We start from the raw sequence: 23367 nt of genomic DNA, 5'->3' as shown, positions 1-23367 counted from the left end.
TAATATCTCATTCCATAAGAGGTCCTACTCTTAACGATTAACACCACACCGAACCCTGCGATGCACTGGTCTTTCATGTCCTGCTCTTCTCCTACGGATATACCATGCTGCTGATAGCTCCTAACAAGTAAAAAAAGCCGTCCATGGCTGCCTACGTCCTTGGTGATTTGGCTGTGCGCATACGTAAGACACTGGCAATACCGCAAGGGCAGTATGGTGTGTAATCCTATAGCTCTAAGTGGATTCTTAAACGAATCACACTCAGTCAGACAATCTCCGTACTCCACCAAGTGATGCAGTTTCCCCGTAGCCTGCGAGCAAGCTGTCCTATTTGGGCGAGTGAAACGAGTCTCGCGAGAACGCGCGAGCGAGCGGCGAAGCCGCGAGGGGCAGAGCAATCCTTTCCTCGGCCCCTCGCTCGCGCGTTCTCGCGAGGCTCGCTTCGCTTGCCCAAATAGGACAGCTTGCTCACAGGCTAGTTTCCCTGTGACAATGCCGACTTTATTCCTGGCTTTATTTGACCGGAACGTTTAATATCACTAAATTCTACAAACATTCCAGACCCTTACCAAAACGGTTCAATTTGCTTATCAAATTAATGTGGGCTTTTAATAAAGTCATGGAAATAGTAGGCATTTTTTTTTGAAACCAACCTGAAATGCGTCGATTGTCACCACAGTAATCTTTTCAAGCTCGGTAACAGAAGATGAACAAAATCGATTGGTTATTTCCTGCACCTGCGCAGATAAGGTGAAAGATAATTAAAAAACATATGAATAAGAAAATAACATTAACAATAAGAAAAACATTGCACATTGATTTATATTTTAGTTAACGGGCACGAGCATTTCTCTTTATATCGCCAGAGTTAATTAGAACAGGAGATTCAACTAAGTGTTTTAGATTTGATAAAACACGAACAGCGAGCTGAGTTTATTAAACAGCCTATTTTTTGAACCCTCTCCCCTAGATTCGTACACTCTTTTGTCATCTTTGGGATTTTAAAGAAACTTGGGACTTAAAACTCCGAGTTTTAACTGTGAGTTTTAATAACATAACTGTGATTAATAAGCCATTTACACGATGGCGTCATACTACAGTAAGAACTACTACTACTATTACTACTACTGCTACTGCTACTACTGCTATTACTACTTAACTTTAACTTAACTTTAACTTTATTTGATTTACCACAAAATACAAATAACGATAAAACAAGACAGTTACACAAAAGCAAATGAAAGTGGCGAGGAAGCCCAAACAGAAACCATGAGGCTTACAGACATTGGGCTCCCCCAGAGTAAAAATAAAGTTAACAGTAACGGTAAGGCCAAGATCGAAAGCAAAATACAATGAAGGTAAGTATAAATTAACTAATTACATAGACTGAGTTGACAAAATATAAGGTATGGTACAAGTAACAATAAGTATAAAAATAATATCAGACATGGAAGAAATATAACTATATTTACTACAAGATTTATAACTAATAATTCATATATAATTTTTTTTTCAATTTCGTTTTGAATAAGTGGAGAGAATTAGATTCTTTAATATCATTTTCTATAGTGTTATAATAAGTAGGTCCTTGGAAACTGACAGAAAATTTACGAAGGTTTGTTCTACAAGAAGGAAGGTGAAAATCGTTCGCGTGTCTAGTGGCATAGCTATGGACTTGTTTGTTTAAAGAAAAATAATTGTTGAACTTTGAAGGCAAAAGAGAATGGTTAAGAGAAAACATAAGTTTACCTAATTCTAGCTGTCTAATATCGGAAAGTTTTAGTAGCTCTAATTCTTTGAAAATAGGGTCTGAATGAGAATCGAAAGTTGATTTAGAAGTAATTCTGATAACTCGCTTTTGCAAAGAGACAAGACGGCGAAGATTGGTTTTGTACGTAGATCCCCAGACGATAATACAATAATGAAGATAAGGATAAACTAAACAATAATAAAGAGTTTTTAGACACGGTTTAGGTAGAAAAAATCTTGCTCTATTAATGACACCTATTGATTTCGAGATTTTACGAGCTACTTGAGAAATGTGCGGTTTCCAAGACAGATGTTCATCAAGGACTACACCGAGGAAGACCGTTTCCTTAACCTGTTCGATTCTCTGTTCGTTTATGCATACTTGCATTGGAAAATGATACCTTTTCTGTCTAGGCTTAAATAACATAAAGTTTGTTTTCTTTAGGTTTAAGGAGAGTTTGTTTGCCTTGAACCAAGTGGATAATTTATTAAGTTCGGAATTGAGTAAGGCTGCCAGGTAGACAGGATCTTTATGGGACATAAATAAATTAGTATCATCAGCGAATAAAATCAGCTCGACGAGCGACGATACATTATTTAAATCATTAATATAGAGCAAGAAAAACAAGGGGCCCAAAATAGATCCCTGGGGGACACCACAGCAGATAGTTTGAGGAGAGGAGCATTGACCGTTAAATTGAACGAATTGCAACCTGTTGGAGAGGTAGCTTCTAACCCAGTCCAGAGCCACGCCACGTATACCATAGTGTTCGAGTTTGTCAAGCAGAATATTATGATCGACGGTATCAAAGGCCTTAGAAAGATCAAGGAAAACGCCAACGGCATGTTCATTGCGATCAAGAGCAAGGGAGATTTTTTCATATAGGTCAATCAATGCTAAAGAAGTTGAATGATTTTTCCTGAAGCCAAATTGATTATCACATAGAATTTCTAGTTTACTTAAATAATTATAAAGACGGTTATAAACAACCTTTTCAAGAAACTTAGAAAAGCTAGGGAGAATCGGGATCGATCTATAGTTCGTAAAGAGTGATCGATCACCGGCTTTAAAGAGTGGTATCACGCGAGCAATTTTCATATGGTCGGGAACAATGCCATGAGAGATAGATAAATTGATTATATGAGCTAAAGGAACGGCTATAATTTGAATTGACTTTTTTATGATGGAAATGGGAATTCTATCATGGCCAGCTGCCTTACCTGGTCGAAAAGCATTGGAAATTTCCAATAGCTCATTTGGAGTCACTGGATCAAAAAACACCGATTGACAAAAGTGACCAGAGAGAAAACTGCGGTGAGAGACAGACGAGTGAATTTCTTTGGCTAGATTAGGTCCGATATTAGAAAAATAACTACAGAATCTATTAGCGATGTCTACTGGATCCGTAATTTCTTGGTTGTCAACTTTAAAGATGGAATTGATTTTAAACGCTTTCTTTTTTGTCTTAATAATTTCGTTTAGAACTCTCCATGTAGCTTTGGCATTTGATTTAGAAGCATCGATTTTCTTTTCGTAATATAAACGTTTAGCGATTCTTAATGAGTGATTCAATTTGTTTTTGTAATTTTTATAACGAATTTCATAATGCAAAGATTGATTAGTGAGATACTGTCTATATAACTTATTTTTCGTTCTTATCGACTTCAGAAGTCCTTTCGATAACCAAGGCTTTCTCAAACGGTAATTGCTCGCCTTAGTTTTTTTTAAAGGAAAACATGAGTCATATGCCGTAGAGTATTGTTTGAAAAAGCTGTTATAGGCGTTATTTGGATCATCAAGAGTGGCATACTGAGACCAGTCAATTCTCTCCAAGTGCGATAGAAACTTAGTTGTGTTGACTTGATTTACATCTCGAACAAAAACAGATTCATTAGATGCTGAGATTGAGGTGTCGAAATGAATAGAAAATATAGGCAGATGGTCAGAAATATCAGTGAAAAACAGTCCACTCCTGGATCTATCGAAAAATTGGTTGACGAAAATGTTGTCAATTAAAGTTGCCGAATGACAAGTTATTCTTGTAGGGCGCGTAATCAATGGAAAGAACATATTAGAATATAGCGCATCTAAAAATTCACCAGTAACGGAATGACATTGGTGGTTCATTAGATTTAAGTTAAAGTCACCCATTAAATAACATACCTTATTTTCTTTTGAAATCTTACTTAATAGCTCATTGGTCATTGTTAAAAATTCATCAACGTTTTGGTTTGGCGGCCTGTAAATCACACCAGCAACAATGTTCTTTCCCTGGGGCTGAACAATTTCAATAAACAAAGATTCTGCGACGTTTGGCAACGAAAAATCAAGATCGCATCGAAATTTAAAATTCAAATTGCTAAAAACATACAGACCAACTCCACCACCGGATCTATTTTCCCTACTTTTATGAACAAAACTGTAACCGTCGATGTCGACTGACGACGACGAATCATTTAGCCAAGTTTCGGAAATACCAATCAAAGAGAATTTTAAATTTACGTTAGACAAAAGATCCGTTAGTTTGCTAGCATTACATTCTGGGCTACGAATGTTTAGATGCAGTAGAGAAAAGCTGTCACAAATACGCGAATCTTCACTAGATAGCATGTCATTAAATTGATCTTCAATAAAATATTCACAGTCATCGCTAAATAAATCCCTGAGATTGGTGTCAGGGTCAAGGTCAAATGAACGAGCTAGATTTGTTCTAATATTGTGAATTAAAGGATTGAAACTTAAACTAGCCAATCTATCAGCATCATAGCGAACAGGACCATTTTGCATTTCATAAATTGCTAGGTTGAAGTCGGCGTCATCAAGGTCGTTAAAGGGAAATGACAATTCCGGAAAGACAGACATTTTCAATGTGGGGGAAAACAAAAATTAAAAAAAAACAAACAAACAAGGGGGAAATAGCAGTAGGAAATAAATAACTTAGCTGTTCTCGACATTAGGTCTGTCTCTAATAACCAGTTTATCTAACACAAAATAAGCGATCTTCCCTGCTCTCTTGGCTGCTTCCATCTTTGCACGTTGACTTTCTCTTTTTTCAAGGGTTGCTGGAGATAGGTCTTCTTTCACAAATATATTGTCGGGTTTAATTCTTCGGGCACATTTCAGGATCGTTTCCCTCTCTTTCCAGTTACGAAGGCGACACACAATGGTTCGAGGACGACTTGCAGAATTCTGCTTTACGAATTTGTTTTTTTTTGTGCAAATTAAGGCTTTTTTTTATTTCAACCTCACTGAGTTTACCAAATTTGAATAAGAAAGAAAAAGCAAAATGAGTAATTCTGACTCCCCATTGGGTATTGAACTCATATGTCAGGGATAATATACTGCAAATCTCCTGCTTGTGCCTAGGATTTGAGGTAAAGAATACCAATCAAAGATACCTGTCCCCTATATGAGCAAAGAACTGTTATCTTTGATGGACTGACTCTGCCCTCTCGACAAAGCTTTTCTGCAACCTCAGTTATCTTCTTGGCCTCATGGGAATTTCGCTTGCTGGGGGAAGATTTCGATTCGCTTTCCCACTCAGTGTGAGTCCAGAAGTACATGTTATGTTCCATACAAGCTGGAGGAGCATTATCTTTGACTCGCTGATGAAAAAATAAAGGAGGAAATAATTATCTTGTACGAAGCAATATGCCAACGCTCGCCGCCATCTCTGCGAAGTTTAAGTGGCAAGGAAACATGGCTTGAATGCCTCACAGACGTAAAACGTCATTGATCATGATTAGTCATGGAATTTTAAGGTAAATTTGGATACCCGTACTGGCCTATTTCCTTATTCACTCACGAGGTTAGTAACAACATTCTACACGAGAGCAAGGCTCTGCCCATGAAAAACCACGAGTTAGAGAGTCAAATCCCTTCATTTATTTTCTTTAGTTTTTGACCGCGAAGCGCCACATCGCACGTAGCCTCACCCTCGTGAAGAATTTTGCTACGAAAACTGACACGCGTCACCTCGGAATTGAGTTGAATACTTAAAAAGTACAAGAATAGGTTTTAATTAACAACCGCTGAGCACAGTTCCACATTAAAAAAAATTCAGTCATGCGCAATATATGTAAAAAACAGTGAAGAAAAGCAAAACAGCAAACACAAAAGAAGACGGATGGACAAAATTAAAAAAGATGAAACAGATTGTAATCGCAATTTTTGAGAACTTGTTAACATCTTTGATGTTGGATGATGTTGGTTGATATCAGGTAATGTTGGGTAAAGTTCAATGAAGCTGGGCGCTGCTGGATAGGGATGGTTGATGATCGGCAATGTTGGATGATACTGGGTGATGTTGGGTGGTGATATTGGATGAAGTTGTGTAATGTTGGCTGGATGATGTTGGGTGATATTGAATAATGTTGGTTGGGTAGTATTGGGAGACGTTGCATAATGTTGATTGGATGATGTTGGATGATATTGGATACGGTCACGTTATGTTGGGTGGGTGATTTTGGGTGATATTGGATGACATTGCGTAATGTTGGTTGCTTGATTTTGGGTCACGTCGTGTGATGCTGCGTAATGTTGGGTAGGTTATCCATGATAATGTTGGCTGAATTTGGGTAATGTTGGTTGATGTTCGGCAACAATGGGTGTTGCTGGGTAACGTCAGGTGGGTAATGTTGGGTTACGTCGGGTTAGCCTGCGTAGCAAGCGTTTCCGCGCGAGTTCGTCGAGAACGTCGGGACGAGAACAGAAAAAAAAAAAAGAAATGACGGGGGAGGGGGAGGGGAAAGAAGGAACCGCTTGCCCGCAAACCCCACGATTTTGAAAAACTGCGTTCGCCCACGAACGCAGCTTCTGATTGGTGCGGTGCTGGTAGTGTTGATTACTTAGCACTCGAGACATCAATCAAACCAGGTACGCTTTGTTTACGAGCGTCACAGATCTGGTCTCATCTGATTTGTGGTGGCAGATTACAAATCCTTTGGACTGATATTTATTTGAATCGTGTTTGTGCAAAGGTTTATGAGATCAGAGTCGTCAAAGTATATTTGGAGATCGAGCAGTGAAGACTAAGGAAGGCCAATTTGATGGGAATGACGGCGTGCGCATCTGACTGGAAAAAAGCAAATGGACTGTTTGTTGGAGATAACATCAACGTAAATCAGAACATCAGTACTCAACACTGGCTAAAACCGCCATAGACAAGCGATTTGTTAGCTTTTTGAAAGGAAAAGATTCTTTTTGTTTATTGGAAATTTAGCGGCGTGTATTATAGAGAACGTTTCGACACGGGCTGAAGAGCAGCCACTTTGCAAAACTTATAGCCCGCGTAGTGAATTGTTCCGGACAAACCATTGTTGACGTTTAGACAAGGTTTCAGGACGAGATAAAGCCACACAACAACGGTACTCTGAAGCAGGTATTGCCCTCATCTCTGAATGCACAGCTTTAATAAGGTCTTGTATCCTTGAAAAAGGCTTCCCGGCAGGGGCCGATTTGAGTTTTGGAAAGAGCCAGAAATCGCACGGAGCCAAGTCGGGTGAGTATTGTGGTTGTTCCATCAAACGGATACCATTGTCATCAAGGTACGTCAGTGTGATGCGAGCTTTGTGAGGAGCTGCATTGTCGTGATGCAACTGGATTTGAGACCGAGGTCTAGTTCGTGCTGTTGACTGAATATGCAGAAGATTTTTTGGCAAAACTGAAGTTGTGTAATATGTGGCAGTGATTGTAGCTTTGTCGGGCATTACGTCGACAACAACAGGCCCCTGAGTATTGGAGAATATGGTGAACATCCTCTTTCTTGAACGGAAACCTGTTTTTAGGACCTCCGGGCATGGTTCATCTTCGGCCACTCACACCATGTTAGAACTTTTATCCTTCATAGTGAAGAAGGAAATCCGACACTCGTCACCCGTAACAACAACAGAAAACCTCATAGGGCCATTTGGTTCAAATTATTGCAACCAGTTGCGGCAGATTGCCACCCTTTGTTCTTTCTGCTCTGTTGTCAACTGGTGGAGGACCCGTCTTGCGCATGGATGACAGCATGTGCACTTCCGTAGCTTACACTAAGCTCCAAAGCTAAGAATCTAAGTGTTATAGTTGTGTGTTCTACTATTAATGCTTCGGCTCTCTCCACAGACCTGTCGGTCACAGACGTCCGTGGCCTCCCAGCACGTGCTTCATCTTCAACGCTCTCTCTGCCATCACTAAAATGCTGAATCCATCTGGCAACTATGCGAAAAGAAGGTGAAAGGTCCCCATAAACCGTCACAAGCTCTTCATGGTCAGGCCTTGCTCGGAAACCTAATTTATAACAAGTGTAAATGTGGAAACGAATATACTCCCTTGAAGGCTCCGTGTCACAACCAAATCAGCATGTAAATAAAAGCACCTGGCAAATTCCACACGGGCTTTATATGAGCACTAAATTTGCATAACAATTAGCTGTTAATGAGGTCTAACGATTGAAATAAGAATGAAGAATCATTGTTGCATGGAGAACCTAGGACTTTTCTTGGTGACAGAACTTCTTGACCCGCCCTCGTAATGTTAAATGTTGGCTGATGTTGGGTGACGTTGGGTGACAGCACCCAACATGATAAGTCAAAACACCTGTGTCGCGGCAGAAGCAGAATTTTCAATTTAACGTTTCCCAACAAGTGATAATCCAGTAAAAATGAGGACATTTTGTCATCCCTCAATATTATTCCTTCTGTCTTGTTCTAAAAGCGCTCTTTTAGAATTTTGCGTCTGTAACGACTCACTAGTTGAACTCTCTGCAGTGCCATGCAGCTTATTAAGTTTTATATCTGCGCTGAATTCTTGTACACAAAAGTATTGGAACAATAAAAATTTTCGGATTTCCGACTGAAACAAGATAGAAATTATTGACCGAAATGTTATTTGAAACGAAAAAGAAACTGGAAAGTAGGGTCTTTTTTCCTGGCAAAAGCTAATCGTTGCGCTTTTTTTCTCGCTCGAGGAATTGATGCAAACGAAATTAACCTAATATATAGATTTAGCCAGGGCTAAAAGCGAAGCTCCCATTAATAAATTTAAGATTTAAATCAATCAATAAACTTGTAATCCACAAATCAGTTAACTTAAGGGCACATATGTGACTTTTTAGGGAAAGCTAAGGCTAAGTGATTTTAGAGTGAAAAAAAATCTTTCACCGAATTGATAGCCGGTACATATACACCCAAAAATAGCAATCATCGTCGATCACATTTAAGAGCCATAATAGCTCTTGATCACAGTAGATTAGGCCTGGAAACAGCTGTGGAAAACGAATTCATGGAAAAAACAAATCAGGCCGAATTTTTTGCGTTCGACAAGTCTACTTAAAAAAATCTTGCCAACAACTCTGGGAGCGTGTAAACCAACATTTCATACTTTTTATGCATCACATCTGAGGTGAAACAGTAATATGAGGCGCTGTTTTTATCATACAGACCTCAGACAAAATGCAGTGTTTCACAATTTTTCAAGACAAATTGCACTCATTCAATATTCAGAACCGTACGAAGCACGCGTGGGCTTTTAGCAAAACCGTTCAAAAAATTTCCAAAATCACCTATACGGCCAGCCGGTTGTCACTTTTGACAAGCGCCAAATTTTCAGTGAACATTAAAAGAGTTACGCTTCAACATAATAAAGAATTTATTGTTTACTTTTTTTTATTTAATGGTTTTATAACGATGTGCAAACGCGCGGCATTTTGAGTACTCCTGCAAGCGGTGTCTGTGAACGACTGAAAACAAACAGCAAAGCAATTGCAAGAGACTACTAACAATCAATAAAAGAACTGTAATTCGGTGAAATATTTACAGAGACAACAATTTTCATTCACGAAGACAAGTATTAAAGCGTCTCTAAAAATCTTAAGTCTTTACGCTTAAGCCTAAAGCTTTTAGCCGGCTTCCTGGTGTTTACTGTTTTCAGAGATGAACTCGAGGCAAGAAAATCGCTCAAAGCTTTCTTTCTACAGTCAAAATTATAACTAAATACTCTTCGGAACATTTTTTCATTCTATATGCGGAGAGAAAATATCGACTAAAGGCTTTTTAAAGCTCTGTAAGCTTATATACTGACTAGGTCAGATCATTGTCTCAGATCTTAATACAAACGTGCATAAATTAGCCTAATAAACTGCGTTCGACTTCATGAAATTAGATATAAAAAAAACAAACACTGTATACAATAATTACTCAGGCTTACCATTCGAGATGCAGCTCTTGAAAGCTATCAAGTAAGGCCAGAATCGCTTGAGGGACTTTTCAACCCCGCATCCAGCAAGGTGAAAAACGAAAACGATGCATCCGAAATAAGATTTCCAACTTTGACAACCGGCGCATTTCCCAACCAAAAATTCAATAAACAAACCAGCCATGAATCAAAGAAGACTGTTGATAGCAGCTGTATTTCATTTTGAGCATCCAGTGGGAAAAGACAGTAAAAAAACATCACAAGTTGACAAAATACTCTGTCAGCTTCAGCTGTCAAAGTAAACAAGGTTCAAGATGCTGTATAGTTTTACTGCATGAACTCACCTGTCAAATTTGACCAATCGGAGCATAAAAATTGGACGGTCGTAGAGTGTGATCAACGCGTGACTATGGTGAGAAAAGTGAAAAGCCTCTGTCTTCCCTGCTTGTATTTTTAAATGATTGGCTGAATTTTCGCGTCCGAGATCAGTTTGAAATCAAAATGTTAATAACGCGGGGCCATAGTGACATTAACACAACACTTTCTGTCATCATGTCATTATGTTGCTGCCGTTCTCTTTGCCTTTGTATTTCTCTTTCGCGTTGCCTTTGTCTGTTCATTCTAGCTCTGTCTCGTTCTGCTTGCCGGCGTTTTTCACTATAATTTTCTCTCCTTCTTCTCGCTTCTCTTTCTACTTGCCGACTTTCTTCGCTAAAATGTTGTCTTCTTCTTCTACCTCTAACGCGCTCTCTTTGGCGATCGTCTTCGCTTGTTCTACGCGTGTTGACTCTTGGTCTCTGCCGTTCACCTTCTCTTTGCTCTCTGCTTAAAACCTGTGATCTAAACGCTAAAATCTCTCTGCTGTTGTTTGTTGACATAATAGCTTTCATAAGTTGTAATAAAAAATTATAAAGACTCTGTCGAAAAATCTTTTTGCTAAGTTGCTTTGAAATTTCTTTTTTCAAAACCAGTTGCGCGATATAATTGCGCGACGTTGCGCCATGCGATTTCCCGCCAAAAAATCTCTACTTTCCCCTACCCCAAGAGTCCATGCGGACTACTTTCCACTACCCGGAAAGTCCGTACGGACGGACGTACGCTGACGTCATAACCAAAATTTCTCGGATGGGTAGTTTATCTTAGTCATGGTGCTCCGCTCGCGCGCGCTTCGCGCGCGCAAGGAGCTCCGCTATAAAAAAGGGGCACGGAAACAAACTACGTCATCATTGGACCGATCTGGCCGCGAACTAAGCCGTGAACCATTTTATACGAGCAGTTCGCGTCTTATTTAAGCCGTACTCGTATATATGGTTCCTTTCGCGGCTTATTCTCTTTTGTATAAACGGCCCTAATGTGCTTGTCTGACGAAGTTTCACGCTACTGCCACAAAAGCTTCGAAAGATAGACTACCCCCTCAATTTTTCACTGAATAAGGAGAGAACCATACCTTCATTAACTTGAGCAATGCTTTAAAACAGTAAACTAGTTTTTAAGTAAAAACCAAAGCAGGGTTGTGTTCCGATAAAATAGGACTTTAATTTAAGTTACTGAACTGCGTTCATCAGTTAACCTTTTGACTCGTTTTACGGGTGAGTTAAGTAAAAATCATGTGACAGAGTACAGCAATAACTAAAAGTTCCGTTTACCTCAGCATGCGTCTTAAGTTCGCTATAAATCTTCAGGTCACGTATCAAGTCGACAAACTCATCCCTCATTCGGCTTTGATATCCCAGTTGTATGTAAGGTAGCTTACAATTCACTAGTCTCTCGAACATGGACAAATCCAAATGGTGACGTTTCTTGAGTCGTTGAAAGTATACAACTGGTTTCAACTGCTTGTGATCGCCGATCATAATAAGATGTTGAACGGATGACGGGATAACAGCAACAAGCTGCCCCTCAAGGATTTCTGCCGCCTCCTCGACAATCATGACAGAGGGCTTTAAGTCAGCTGGAAAAAAAAATAAAAATAATAATAATATTAGTAAAACAAGACCGCACTTAGAGCGGGAGTCAAGCTGGCCATAACACTGGTCAGAAGATATTTTTTAAAAGACTAAATTGAGCGCTCAGAGTCAAACATTAGCATGTAATTTAGATATTGAGTGCAGCAAAATGCACGGCGTCCACATTCGCCCTTTCTGCGTCTCTTCGCATCTCACCTTTTCCCAGATTAACGACCATTCCCACATCGTTTTTGGTATGAGCGTGTTTTATGAAAATAAAAGAAGTGGAAAAATAAGAAACGTAGGAAAGAGAAAAGAAAGAAAGAAAGGATAAAGGAAAGCTCTCAGTTGGTAGGATTCGAGCTGGCGCTTATCCACAAACTATCAGTAGTGTCTGGCGCATAACCCTGGCATAATTTTGAGCCTAATACTGTAACTGGAGCATCATGTCGGCATAAATTTCATATTTGTTAGTATACTGGCATAAGCAGATGTTGCATTGCCGTTTTAAAAGCGCGAGCATTTTCGGAACTGAATCGGAGCGGCATAGTCAAAGGCCTGGTTACCTCATTTTTTTTTAAAGCTCCACTTTTCTAAAGCACTGGCAGTTCGTTCGTGTTGAATCAATACAGAAACACATTCTGCTGCTGTTGAGGAGCCAAATCAGCCCAGTGAGTGAGCTAAAAATGTTCTAGACTTGTTGAGAAGTCAAACACCATCCAAGCACGTTTGCAAGAAGTTGTGTTGTCTCGCTAGCAATTGTGAACTCACGCAAAAAGTCGACGGAGGTAATAAGACGACAAACCTTGTAAGACAATAATAATGTTTGAAAAAATTTTCCGTCAAACTTCACGTTCCCTCGAACCGATCTTTTGTAAAAGAGCAGAACAAATCAATAAGGAGCATAAGCAACAACGACGGCGACGGCTACCAAAACGTCACTTAAAAAATTGAGTTCGTGCTGCTTCAAACTTTATCGAGCTTACTCCAACTGGTTCAGTACACGAAATGTTGGCGAATTTGCCTGGAGTTGAATTCTAAAGGCCGTATTGAGGTTCAGGAAAAGAAGAAGAATGTCGTTGTCTTTTGTTCCCGTCCGCCACAAAACGTGAAATTAGGTGAAACGACGGCAAAGAAATGTACAAAAAAAGCGTGATGCACGTGCAACTGTTGTTGTTTTGCCAATCTAATCTACTGCTCTTGACGTTCTCGTTACCGTCGCCGTCGTCGTTGCTTGAGCTCCCTAATGTCAAGTGAAGATCACGACAAAACTCAGCATGAGTAGTAGCCCTGTCACGTTTGTCGCAGACACACGTTTTGCCGCCCTCTTCCTCCGGCTGTCCTGTTTCATAAGCTCACTAATTATAAAACGAAAAGGGAGTGAAGACGACCAGGCACTAAAAAGGCGAATAGTAAGATCTTTAAGACGTGTTTCAGTGCGAGAAAAATGAGCCTTTTCGCATGTTTAACGGGTAACTATTCTTTACAGTCTGTCGAAAAGTTCATCAAAACGCATATTGATTCTGAGAAGCAAAAGTTGGGTACGACAAGGCTTTCCTAAAAAGACGCACGTGAACCACAGTACCACAGACAGTTGAGGAAATACAAGCAAATACTTCCGAAACCTTTCTGACGAACAGCGCTAATGTAGACTAAACGTTGGAAAATATTTCTGAAGGCAGGCTTCCGTCTTAGAGAACTGGACAGTTTTCGTGTATTATTACAAGAAGGAGGATGCCGTCTTACAAGTTATGAGGGAATTTAAGCAAATCGCTACGATTGCCGGAAGTAAACACGCCCACAAATGACACTGTGCGCATGCTTGGAAATGAGGTTTTGCCGTAGCGCCTAATCCTACAACGTGAAGACCTGTCTTCTGGCGTAGTCGCTACTACGTGAGTATAAAATTCCGCGTTTCTCTTATTTTTTACAATCACCAGTATTAAGACCTAATATAGATTGTTTTTCATTTTATAAAGAAAGTATTTGACGCTTCTGGTTTTCCAGTAATTACGTCCTCCCTGCGTTTTACTAACAGCGAAAGCAAATGAGCGAGAAACCCCGTAGTAACCGCTGTAGTAGAGGCTGTTGTAGCGATTTGCTTAAATGCTCAATTCACACATACGTCTACTCATTCCACTTAAAAGGAATGTGGAAGGGGAACGAATAAGGAATGGAATTTCAGGCTCTACCGATCTTATTATTTGTGATGGCACCACAAGGCTTGGGGAAGCTCTGGCAATAGTCTTAAGATGCGTTAAAACCACTGGGTAATTAAACAAGGCCTAGTTCGACTTAGTAACTGGCAGTTCCTTTGAGGGGAAGAGCTGGCCAGGCAGGTCATAACAGTTCTGGCTCAGCAGTACAACATTGCCAATGACAGCCTTGATGCCGCCATGCGAGACGTCTCTGAAGTAGTATGTGTGTCACGTTCAAGCAAGTTCTTAAACCCAATAGAAGCCCCCGTTTGAAAAAGAAACACTCCTCATATTGTCTAAATTACGAAATAGCTAAAAAAAAAATAAGATTGTGACGTTACTAGCGAAATCGTCTTTTAAATCAAAGTAAACCAGTGGGGAACCCGCGGATAAATGTTTCGAAAATGCTCTTGCACCCTCCCACATCTTTGACCTCAGAGCTTTCGCGCCGCTGTATTTCAATGAGTTCGGGTCGGAGAAGAAGAGCCGATCTCTGTCAACGCAAAGTGAGCGAGTGACACATTTACATATCGAAATCCATCAAAAAAAAAACGCTTTGGATACTCTTCGGGTATCCACGGGTTAAAAACACGAGCTACCAAAACTTCATTCTTCAATGGCCGACTCTCGTGACAACCCATCCTTTATAATAGGCTTAGTAACTGGCAGACTACAAGAGCAAATTTAATTTCTCATATCTCAAATTTTGTCACAACAATATTTCAGATTACATCACGTAAAGATTGCTTAAGAAGACTACAAATATTGTCTTACAAGCTTTTGATTACCCATGTACAGCACAACAGTATAAAGAAAAACAACTTACCCAATAGGTTGGCCCTTATTGATGCCCCAGTCACGGTCATACCGATAACATCGCACCTCTTCATCACTTCAACATTGTGCTGACTAGTCAACTCCTTTAACTGATGATGTAACTGTGGATAATAATTATTCCCAAAAGCAGGTCTTTATATATTGTAAATAAACATTTGAACGACCACCTTGTGCAATTGATGATAAAAAGGTACATAAGATACTTTTACAACTCTCAAAACGTTCCAAACATGGCGAGTACCTTTTTTTAAATTACTAATTATCCTATGGTAGAGAGATTTCCAATGTTAAATGTGACAGCCAATCATAGTATGATGAAACTCTTTCTACCGGTATATGTACTTCACACTACACAGCACAACCGATGGTAGGGGCTTATATACAGCTATGTCGGAAAAGGTTTCGGGAAAAAGTGCACGCGACAATCCCGAAAGGTATTGTGGGTGGTTTAAAGTTAACTGTTCTTCAAACAAATTTGAAAGAATGGCACGAGAGGCCATGGACGTATGTTTGCGAGCGCTAAAAGGAAGCAACAAAAGTCGGTTCGACAATATGGATCACATCCCATATTACCTTTCGGGATTGTCCCTTGCACATTCTTTTCCAACAAACTTTCTCGAAATAGCTGTATACCGCACAGAGCCACTCAGACGGCCAACAAGATTTTCAAGAATTAAAAAGAGCAATTTTCACCGGTTCGAAAACTAAGCAACGTATTGTGTAATGGCACTGTGCAATGACAAGACTCTTGTGAGGATCTGAGGTTTGTGGTCGAGTGGTAAGGGCGACAGGAATGAAATTTTGACGTCTTAGGTTCAGGTCCTGCCATGACCACTTACGTGCCGTTGTTCCTCGACAAAACTATTTTATTCATTTATCCTTTTAGTAAGCAAAGTGACCAATTGGTCTGCCTCCTGCAAGACGAGATTTTTTGTTCTGACTTCCAATTGTTTAGGCCTCTAAACCATTCTGCCATCAAACACTGACCGGCGATAATAATAACATAATTACCTCCATGTATTTAAAGTTTGCGGGCATGTTGTTATAAGAAGTCATAACTAATGTATAGATTTGGCCAAGGCTAAAAGCGAAGAGTCCATTTATATACTTTTAATTGCCTAAAACCAAAAAAATAAAACGAATAAGCTTCAGCCTATGAAAATCCAGAAATTTATAGCAGAGCTCCACGCGCTCGCGAAGCCGAGCGCGAGCATAGCCCATACCTAAGAAAAGGTGTTAATCTACCCATCCGAAAAATTCTGGCAATATCACGTGACCGCACGCCCGATCGACCGACCGCCCGTCCGTCCGCACCACAGGCATACGAATGTCAAATAACTCAATCCACAGTTATGGCAACCCAAATGCAACTCGATGTTATTTTGGCGAGAAATCGTATAGCCACACGTGTCTTGTGAAGCACAGACAACTAAAGAGTCAATAAAGACGAAAACGGAAAGCGGAAGTCCTTTCTGTATCCGTGTTATCTAAAGTATTAAGCTTAGTTTAATTGTCAAGTCCACAAAATTTGAAATGTAAGAGAAAGAAAGAGAAAACGAGAAAGTAGGCACCAGGCCAGCGAAGCTCAACGAGAAAAAGAGCGACAAACAGCTATAGCGAGAGATAACAGAGAAACATTTTTTTTGGTTGGAAGAACAACATGAAAATTTTGTAGCGGCGGTGAGATTATGCGAAATGCAGGCGGGGACCAAGGTGGAAATGAGCGGCAGCTAAAAAAAAAAATAAAAAAGGACAAGAACATGTAAAACATTTCCTCCATAAAACGAGGAATTCTTTATAGTTTTAATTTTAAGCCCCAAAATAATAAAAATTCCAGCAGGCAAATGCGACAGCTATACGCGTATGTTGCAAATGAATGCACCCTTTCTTTCGACTAAATTTTAACGTCTACATTGACCTGGATAACAGATAAGGAACTAGAGCGACATATAAAAAACAAAGGAAACCAACATTGTTGGAAGAGAAACACTAAAATTTTATACAAGAATTGAGAAAATGAGAAATGCTAGCGGCCGGCCATCAAGGTGAAAGGCGACACATACAACATTTCCTCCATAAAACGTGTAACTAGGAAGTTTCTGGAAGTTTCACGTTGTAGTCGTGCAAAACAACGGCAAAGGAATGTACAAAAAAGTGTGCTGCACGTGCCAACTTTTTTTTTTGCTAATAAGATCTACCGATTGTTTTGGCCGTTTTCGTTGCCGTCGCCGCTGAGCATTACACGATTTTATATTTTGTTCGAGTAAAATATAAATATTAACGAGAGCTTCGCTTTTAGACCTGGCTAAGTCTTCATATTTGATGTTGCATAAGTTTTCATTCATGAATTCACCTGTCAAAATTTTAACCAAGCGGGGGGGAGGGGAGACTAGGTTGCTCCTGGAGCGTGACCAAAAGCGTGATCAAGCAAAAAGCACAAGAAACATCAATGTAGATTTTCCACTCGAGCAACTCCGTTGGTTGCCCCTGGAATGCAAGGTACAATTCTGGGATTCCCTTCCCTACCCTAATGAGTTTTTTTACCCCTACCCTCAGTGTCTGTACGGACGTTCTTTCGGGCGTACGCTGATGAAGTCATAACCAAATTTTCTCGGATCCATATGTTCCCAATTTTCTTTAGCTATGGGACGCCGGACGCTCCTCTGTGAGGTCTATCTATATGCAGGTCCCTGGGTGTTACAACGTTTTTTAACCGTGGGAAACATCACTGATCATGAGTTACAAAGAATAACCGCAGTCACAAAACTGTTGTTATTTATTTATTTACCTTTTGTTATTTTATAACACGCTAAGGATATAATACTCGTCAATTTCTGTTGAAATAACTGAACGAAAGTAGAGGAGTTTTCAAGTTCCACCTTCTCAACCAACCTATCTATCTTTTCCCTCCGTGTACCTTTTCACTTCTTTCCAAATATGAAATCTCGCGCTTTTTGTTTTCAAATGGACGTGACAAGTGTTCCAACATGTGACAAGTATCATAGCAAAAGCGAAAGCCTGGTATGTTTGTACCTGCATATATGTTTCGCTGACATCTAAGAACTCAGAACTGGCCTTTGAGAAGTACTTGTTTTGAAGAGCATAAACAAGTTGTATTCTTTTGATATGTTTGAGCTTCCAGACTTCATTCTCATTCAAGAGATCTTTGAAAAGCTTTACCTCTACAAAAATAACGGTTAGTGGCAATGTGAGAACAATTTTCAAATGAGTGTCGTAAAACAAATCTGAAAGTAATTTAGGTTGAACCTCCCTAAGTTATCTCACTAAATTTCAATACTTAGTGGCCGCTTACAGAAAATGGTCCATTAAAAAGGTCGCACCACGTACTGGGACATGCACGAGGAGGGTGGGGGTTGAGGGGGGGGGGGGGGGGAATCCTACACATTTACTTATGCAAAGAGAATTATTTATTGCATAGGAGCTGTTTAGTAATTGCAGGGAACATTATCAGCGGTTGTGCAGCGAGCACAGGTAAGAGACCAGAATATATACGCGCAAAAGTTTCCTCAAAGACTGACCGTTCCCGACAGGTTCCAACTATGGTACTTTGCCTAAGAAAAGTGGCGTTTTGGATGGTGGTCACTAATGAAAAGTGGTCGCTTTCAAGAAGTCGTTGCACATAAAGGTGTATGAAGGGGTTAGTTTCTAAAGAAACTGTGGTGTTGTGTTGGCGGTGGAGTAAAATACAATGATTTGTTTTTATAAAATTAGTTGATAAGGTAGATTGGCCACCATAGCGAGATTGGAGAGCTGACGTTTCGCAGGCTAACTCTTTGTTAGAGCGAGTCAGGGGATTGTGGGTACCATGTGGCATATATCCCGGGGGTTGGAGCTATGCTATTAGAGAGTTTTATAGTCACGTTTCCGAAAAAACTGCAAAAGTTAGATTGAAGTTGAGAAATTCCCAAAATAGAAAATGAGCGATAAAAACAACTTAGAAAAATCCTTATGGATATAATTGGAGTAGTTACAATGAACAGTAAACGACAAGTAATAAGGAAACTTGGTCACGTGGTACAAATTCACGTTTGCCGTTTGCCGCAAAAGTGACTCTTAATCTCTCTAATGGTGGCTACATGGTAACGTTAAAAACAAGAATAAATTAATTGAATGAAAAGGTGAACCAATCGAAAGCACATGTCGTACATCCGTACATATGGCGGTTAATGGCGCCCTTACAACTTTTTGCCCCAATATTGCAACAAATTGTTAAGTCAGATTTGCTTCAGAATTTTTGTTAACCTTAACTATTGTTTGCAATCATACCGTTTTCATCTAAACAAACAAGTTTGCGCAAACAGGGAAGATCTTGTGAAGAAAAGCGCTCTTCTTTAGCGATTTCTTTATCGTCTTCGTCAGGACTCTCTTCGTCTAAGGCAAGAAGCCGTTCATTCTGCTCAGCGGATGGGTCTCTATAATCATTCGGATTTTCCTGTTCCTGATCTTCTTTGTTTTTTCGCTGACCACTTTCCACCGAGCTACATCAACAATGGCATAATCAAGTTAAGATTCACTAGGGATTGCATTATGCTCTAATAAACTGCCACCCTTATCAAACTTCGGTTTGACGTCTTCTTTTCAGCTTTGAACAAAAATTACTTGCTATATACTGTAATTTAAACACCAAATTCCAGTAAAGAACTTATAGTAACCCCCTGTTTCAGGCGTAAATTCCAGCCCCACTTAAAAAATCTTATATAATCTTACCATTGGAGATAGTTCGTCTTTTTTTTTTTTTCATAATCTCCTCCTTCTCTTGCTTTATAGAAAGTGGGCGTTTTGCAAAATTTTACACTCGCACAGTGACATGTGAGGTGACAAATGATTTCGTTTGACGTTGGCTTCGAAACATTAAAACGCTAGCGCTTGAGGCGTCCGTCATCTTTGGAATCCCTTTAGGGACATAAACCGTGGTTACACAAACGAGGTATTTTTGTCGAAATATTTTCTTCCTAGCCTTTTTACATACGGGGATCATAAAAAGCAGTCACACTCAACTTTGTTTTCCATGATACTTGCGCGTGCAATGCGCCATCTACGCGGGCAAATTCATAGCCACTCTACTGATTAGTTGTTATGCCGTTGCAATCAGAAATAGGAACTATTTTACTGTTCCACGGTTAAATCCCGTGATAAATGTATCTCGTAGTAAAGAAGCGGTCGCACTCTAGCACACATCTCGTCTCCAGGTAAAGGAAGTTCTGCCGGCGGGAAAAAGACTCGATGTTACTGCAACCACTGAAGGGGTTAGTTTCAATGAAGACACTGTTGTGCTGTCTCGGTGGGAAAGCCAAACACAAAAGTTGATTGAGTCAACTTAGCCTGTGAACAGGCTCGCGGAGGAGCGCAGTAAAGGACTCCCCTTTTCCCTGCCCATCTGCCCGCTCTTTCAAGCTTTATCATCGTCTTATACCTCACAAGAGAGCCTGTTGACAGGTCACGTCATTTGAGCTGACAAATTTAATTAGCCACTGTAAAATCATTGAAAAGCTAACATTTCGAAGGCTAACCCTTAAAGGCGAAGGTCCTTATTTTCCGTCGGTAACTCGTAAAAGTACACATAAAACTGACAAACCTGAGACCGACAGTGCACCCATTTAACCCACCTCACTCCATCAGTGTTCCGTTTTACGGGTACTTAAAGCTACACGTAAAGAAAAGAAGTCGAAACAAGACGGATTTTCACACCCGAGCATCGACCTCTGAACCTTCCGCACAGAAAACCGCGCAATAACCGACTGTGCGTATTCTTTCTCCTTTGATAGCGCTTTCCAGTTATTTTTCATTTCATCAAAATTTTAGTCTATGATAGTGGAATGTAAATTTGTCATATGTTAATAAAGATTTAATTTTTTTTTATGAAAAATTGTTGACAAATTGTGACAGAATAAATGATTGCCACGTCTTTAATGGTCTGTAAGATCAAAATGATAGGAATGCTATTGAACGTTGGGCATCGTAAGGTCCACAAAAACATATAATAAAGGAGTCTGATTGGCTTCATGGGAACCATTCCACTCATATTAACTATGCGCAAATTGACTCGTTAGACTGATAAACCGGAGGCTGACAATTCAATCATTTTACCCCCCCCCCCCCCCCACCCCTCTCTCTCCAGCTTTACTTAATTAGCTACTTAAAGCTACACGGAAAAGGAAAAAAAATCAAAACAATGATTTTGGGGTCACATCTGGGAATCGAACTCGGAACCTCCCGAAAAGTTACTTCAAAACGGTAGTAATGCTATTTAACGTTGCGTACCACAGTCCGCAACAACAGAAAAAAGGAGGCTGACCTTCTTAACCATTCCACTCTATTAATTAACTATGCGCAAATTGACTTATTTGACAAAACTAAGCTCACAATTGGCCGGCTCTCCAGTTGACTTGATTAACTTGATTAGATAGAACGGACCGGTAATCGCAAAGGTAAGGGTTCGATTCCCGGTCAAGTCTGATTTTCTTCAGCTTCTTTCCAACTGCGTAGTCATCCTCGGAGACCCAGGGGCAGATAGTGGGGACGAGGGAAAGTCTAAACGGGCGGAAGAATGTGGCAGGAAGAAAGGTATAGAACGGCGAGAAGAGCCCCTGGGGACAATGTCTTACCACACCAGTTCCAAACGGTCGCCGTCGTTCTGGCTTCTGATTGGTGCCAGAAAAACACAAGGGGGGGGGGGGGGGGGGGGTCCGGTCATACAACATACATACATACATACATACATACATACATACATGTTTTATTTATTTCGAGTCTTATACAATAAATAGTGCATCAACTATTTCCAAACAACTAAAATTACAAACAACAAAAAATTCCTTACCATATATGGCTAATAAGCTATTAATTAATTAAGTCCTAGAGTATTTACTTTTTGCCGTCTTCCCCTTTCCTTTTTTCAAAGCATTCGAATATATGTTTTGCTATTAGTTTTTGTATTTTAGCATTTCCGCTAGGGGGGTTTATTAGAAACATGAATATTTTGTTAGGTGACATTCTGCTTATTTTTATTCTTTATTCTTTTTTCAAATAATCTAGTAACGGACATCTTTTTTCCTGGTAAGCAGGGCATATATTTAGAAAATGGTATTCGTCCTCCATTTCTATTTTACAAATTGGGCAAATTCTTTCTGCAGGTTTCTTAAACGGTCTCGAATAACGTCCTGTCTCTATGGCTAATTTGTGGTTGCTAAGTCGCAGTTTTGTTAGAGCTATTCTGTGTCGCGTATTGGTGACCTGATGTAGGTAATCTTTACACTTGCAATTGTCTATCGTTTTGAATAACCGGTAGGTTCTCATTTTGTTGCTTTGGTGAGCATCTTTTCTGGTGTCGTTATTTATTTCACTGAGCCATCTTTTTAGTTCGATATCCTTAAGTCGTTGCCTGGTCATGTTTACGATTCCTATGTCCGCATAGTGTGCTTTAATCAACAGTCTCCTAATCCTATCTGTTCCAATAAGCTTTTGATTTTTTTGCTCCAGAGAACTTTATTTTCATTCCATTTAATGTCATTGTATGCTATTTGGGATAATTTGTTTTCATTTTCTCAAACAAATTTTTTCGGCCCTTCGGGGCTTAGTTTGGTCTAAAAATAAAGGGGGGGGGGCACCCTGGGCCCCTCCCCCGGGTCCGCCACTGCTACTGACGATAAAACGCATGCAATATGGACTTACCTTTTTTCCTTTACGGAAGTTTCAGCAACAAACTGATCAAACTTTTCTTGGGAAGGAAGCCAATCTTTCAAAGCTATTTCCACAAGTTCTTTCGTTTTAATGAGAAAAAATAAATACTTAAGTTTAGTTGAAAATAAATAACCCAATAAGGGATGGACCATTAAAAAAGTTACGGAGGGAGAGGTTGGGCAACCAACAAAATAAACAACAACAAAAACAAAACACATTCGCACACAGGAGGCAGCATTGACCTTCCCAAATATTAGCAATGGGCACCAGAAAGCAGATACGATTGATTTTCTTTTGGAACGTTAGGAACGTTAGGAACGTTAATTTGTAATTAAAAATGTTTTTTCTTTCCTTGCTCCTGTACAGAGCGTAAATTGATCGAAAATGGCATTTCAATTAAAGGAAAAGCAGAGAGTTATAATGAAAGCTGCTTACTCTACGTCAGTGAGGTTTTAGACTTCGAAAGTAAAGGAGAAGGACCAAAAGACGAAAACAAAAAATGCATAGAAAGCACCTTTCAGTCTCGCTTTACTTCTGGGTTGCTCGTTGATCAATGCATCCACATCATATTCTGTCACTGTCTTCTTTTTGTTGTCAACCAAAAGGCACTTTATTTGGTCTTTAGACGCTTCCTTTATTAAAAAAAAAAAAACGATTCAAGTTTGGTATGGTTGATTAAAAGAAAAAGAAAAGGAATTCTGTTTGGCTCTACTGCTGTCAGGTTGCGTTTCAACTTTCGCGGTTAAGAAAAAAAAAATAG

At 39.8% G+C, this 23367-nt stretch overlaps 1 protein-coding gene across 2 annotated transcripts in view; it reads right to left on the bottom strand.

The window, feature by feature from the left end:
- The window catches only part of LOC140922084 (uncharacterized), a 40080-nt gene that overhangs the window by 6000 nt on the left and 10713 nt on the right, over nucleotides 1–23367 (bottom strand). For both annotated transcript variants that reach the window (XM_073372104.1, XM_073372105.1), the window contains exons 11-18: nucleotides 23122–23239; nucleotides 22599–22686; nucleotides 19194–19405; nucleotides 17940–18088; nucleotides 14896–15007; nucleotides 11572–11876; nucleotides 5149–5355; nucleotides 654–737 (exon numbers count right to left, since the gene is read on the bottom strand). In XM_073372104.1, coding sequence (XP_073228205.1) covers nucleotides 654–737; nucleotides 5149–5355; nucleotides 11572–11876; nucleotides 14896–15007; nucleotides 17940–18088; nucleotides 19194–19405; nucleotides 22599–22686; nucleotides 23122–23239 — 1275 coding nt within the window. The remainder of the gene's footprint in view (nucleotides 1–653; nucleotides 738–5148; nucleotides 5356–11571; nucleotides 11877–14895; nucleotides 15008–17939; nucleotides 18089–19193; nucleotides 19406–22598; nucleotides 22687–23121; nucleotides 23240–23367) is intronic.

The sequence above is a fragment of the Porites lutea genome, chromosome 12, assembly GCF_958299795.1.
Source record: "Porites lutea chromosome 12, jaPorLute2.1, whole genome shotgun sequence".
NCBI classification, from domain to species: Eukaryota; Metazoa; Cnidaria; class Anthozoa; order Scleractinia; family Poritidae; genus Porites; species Porites lutea.
The sequence above is the reverse complement of the archived record's forward strand: the minus strand, read 5'-3'. Positions and strand labels throughout refer to the sequence as shown.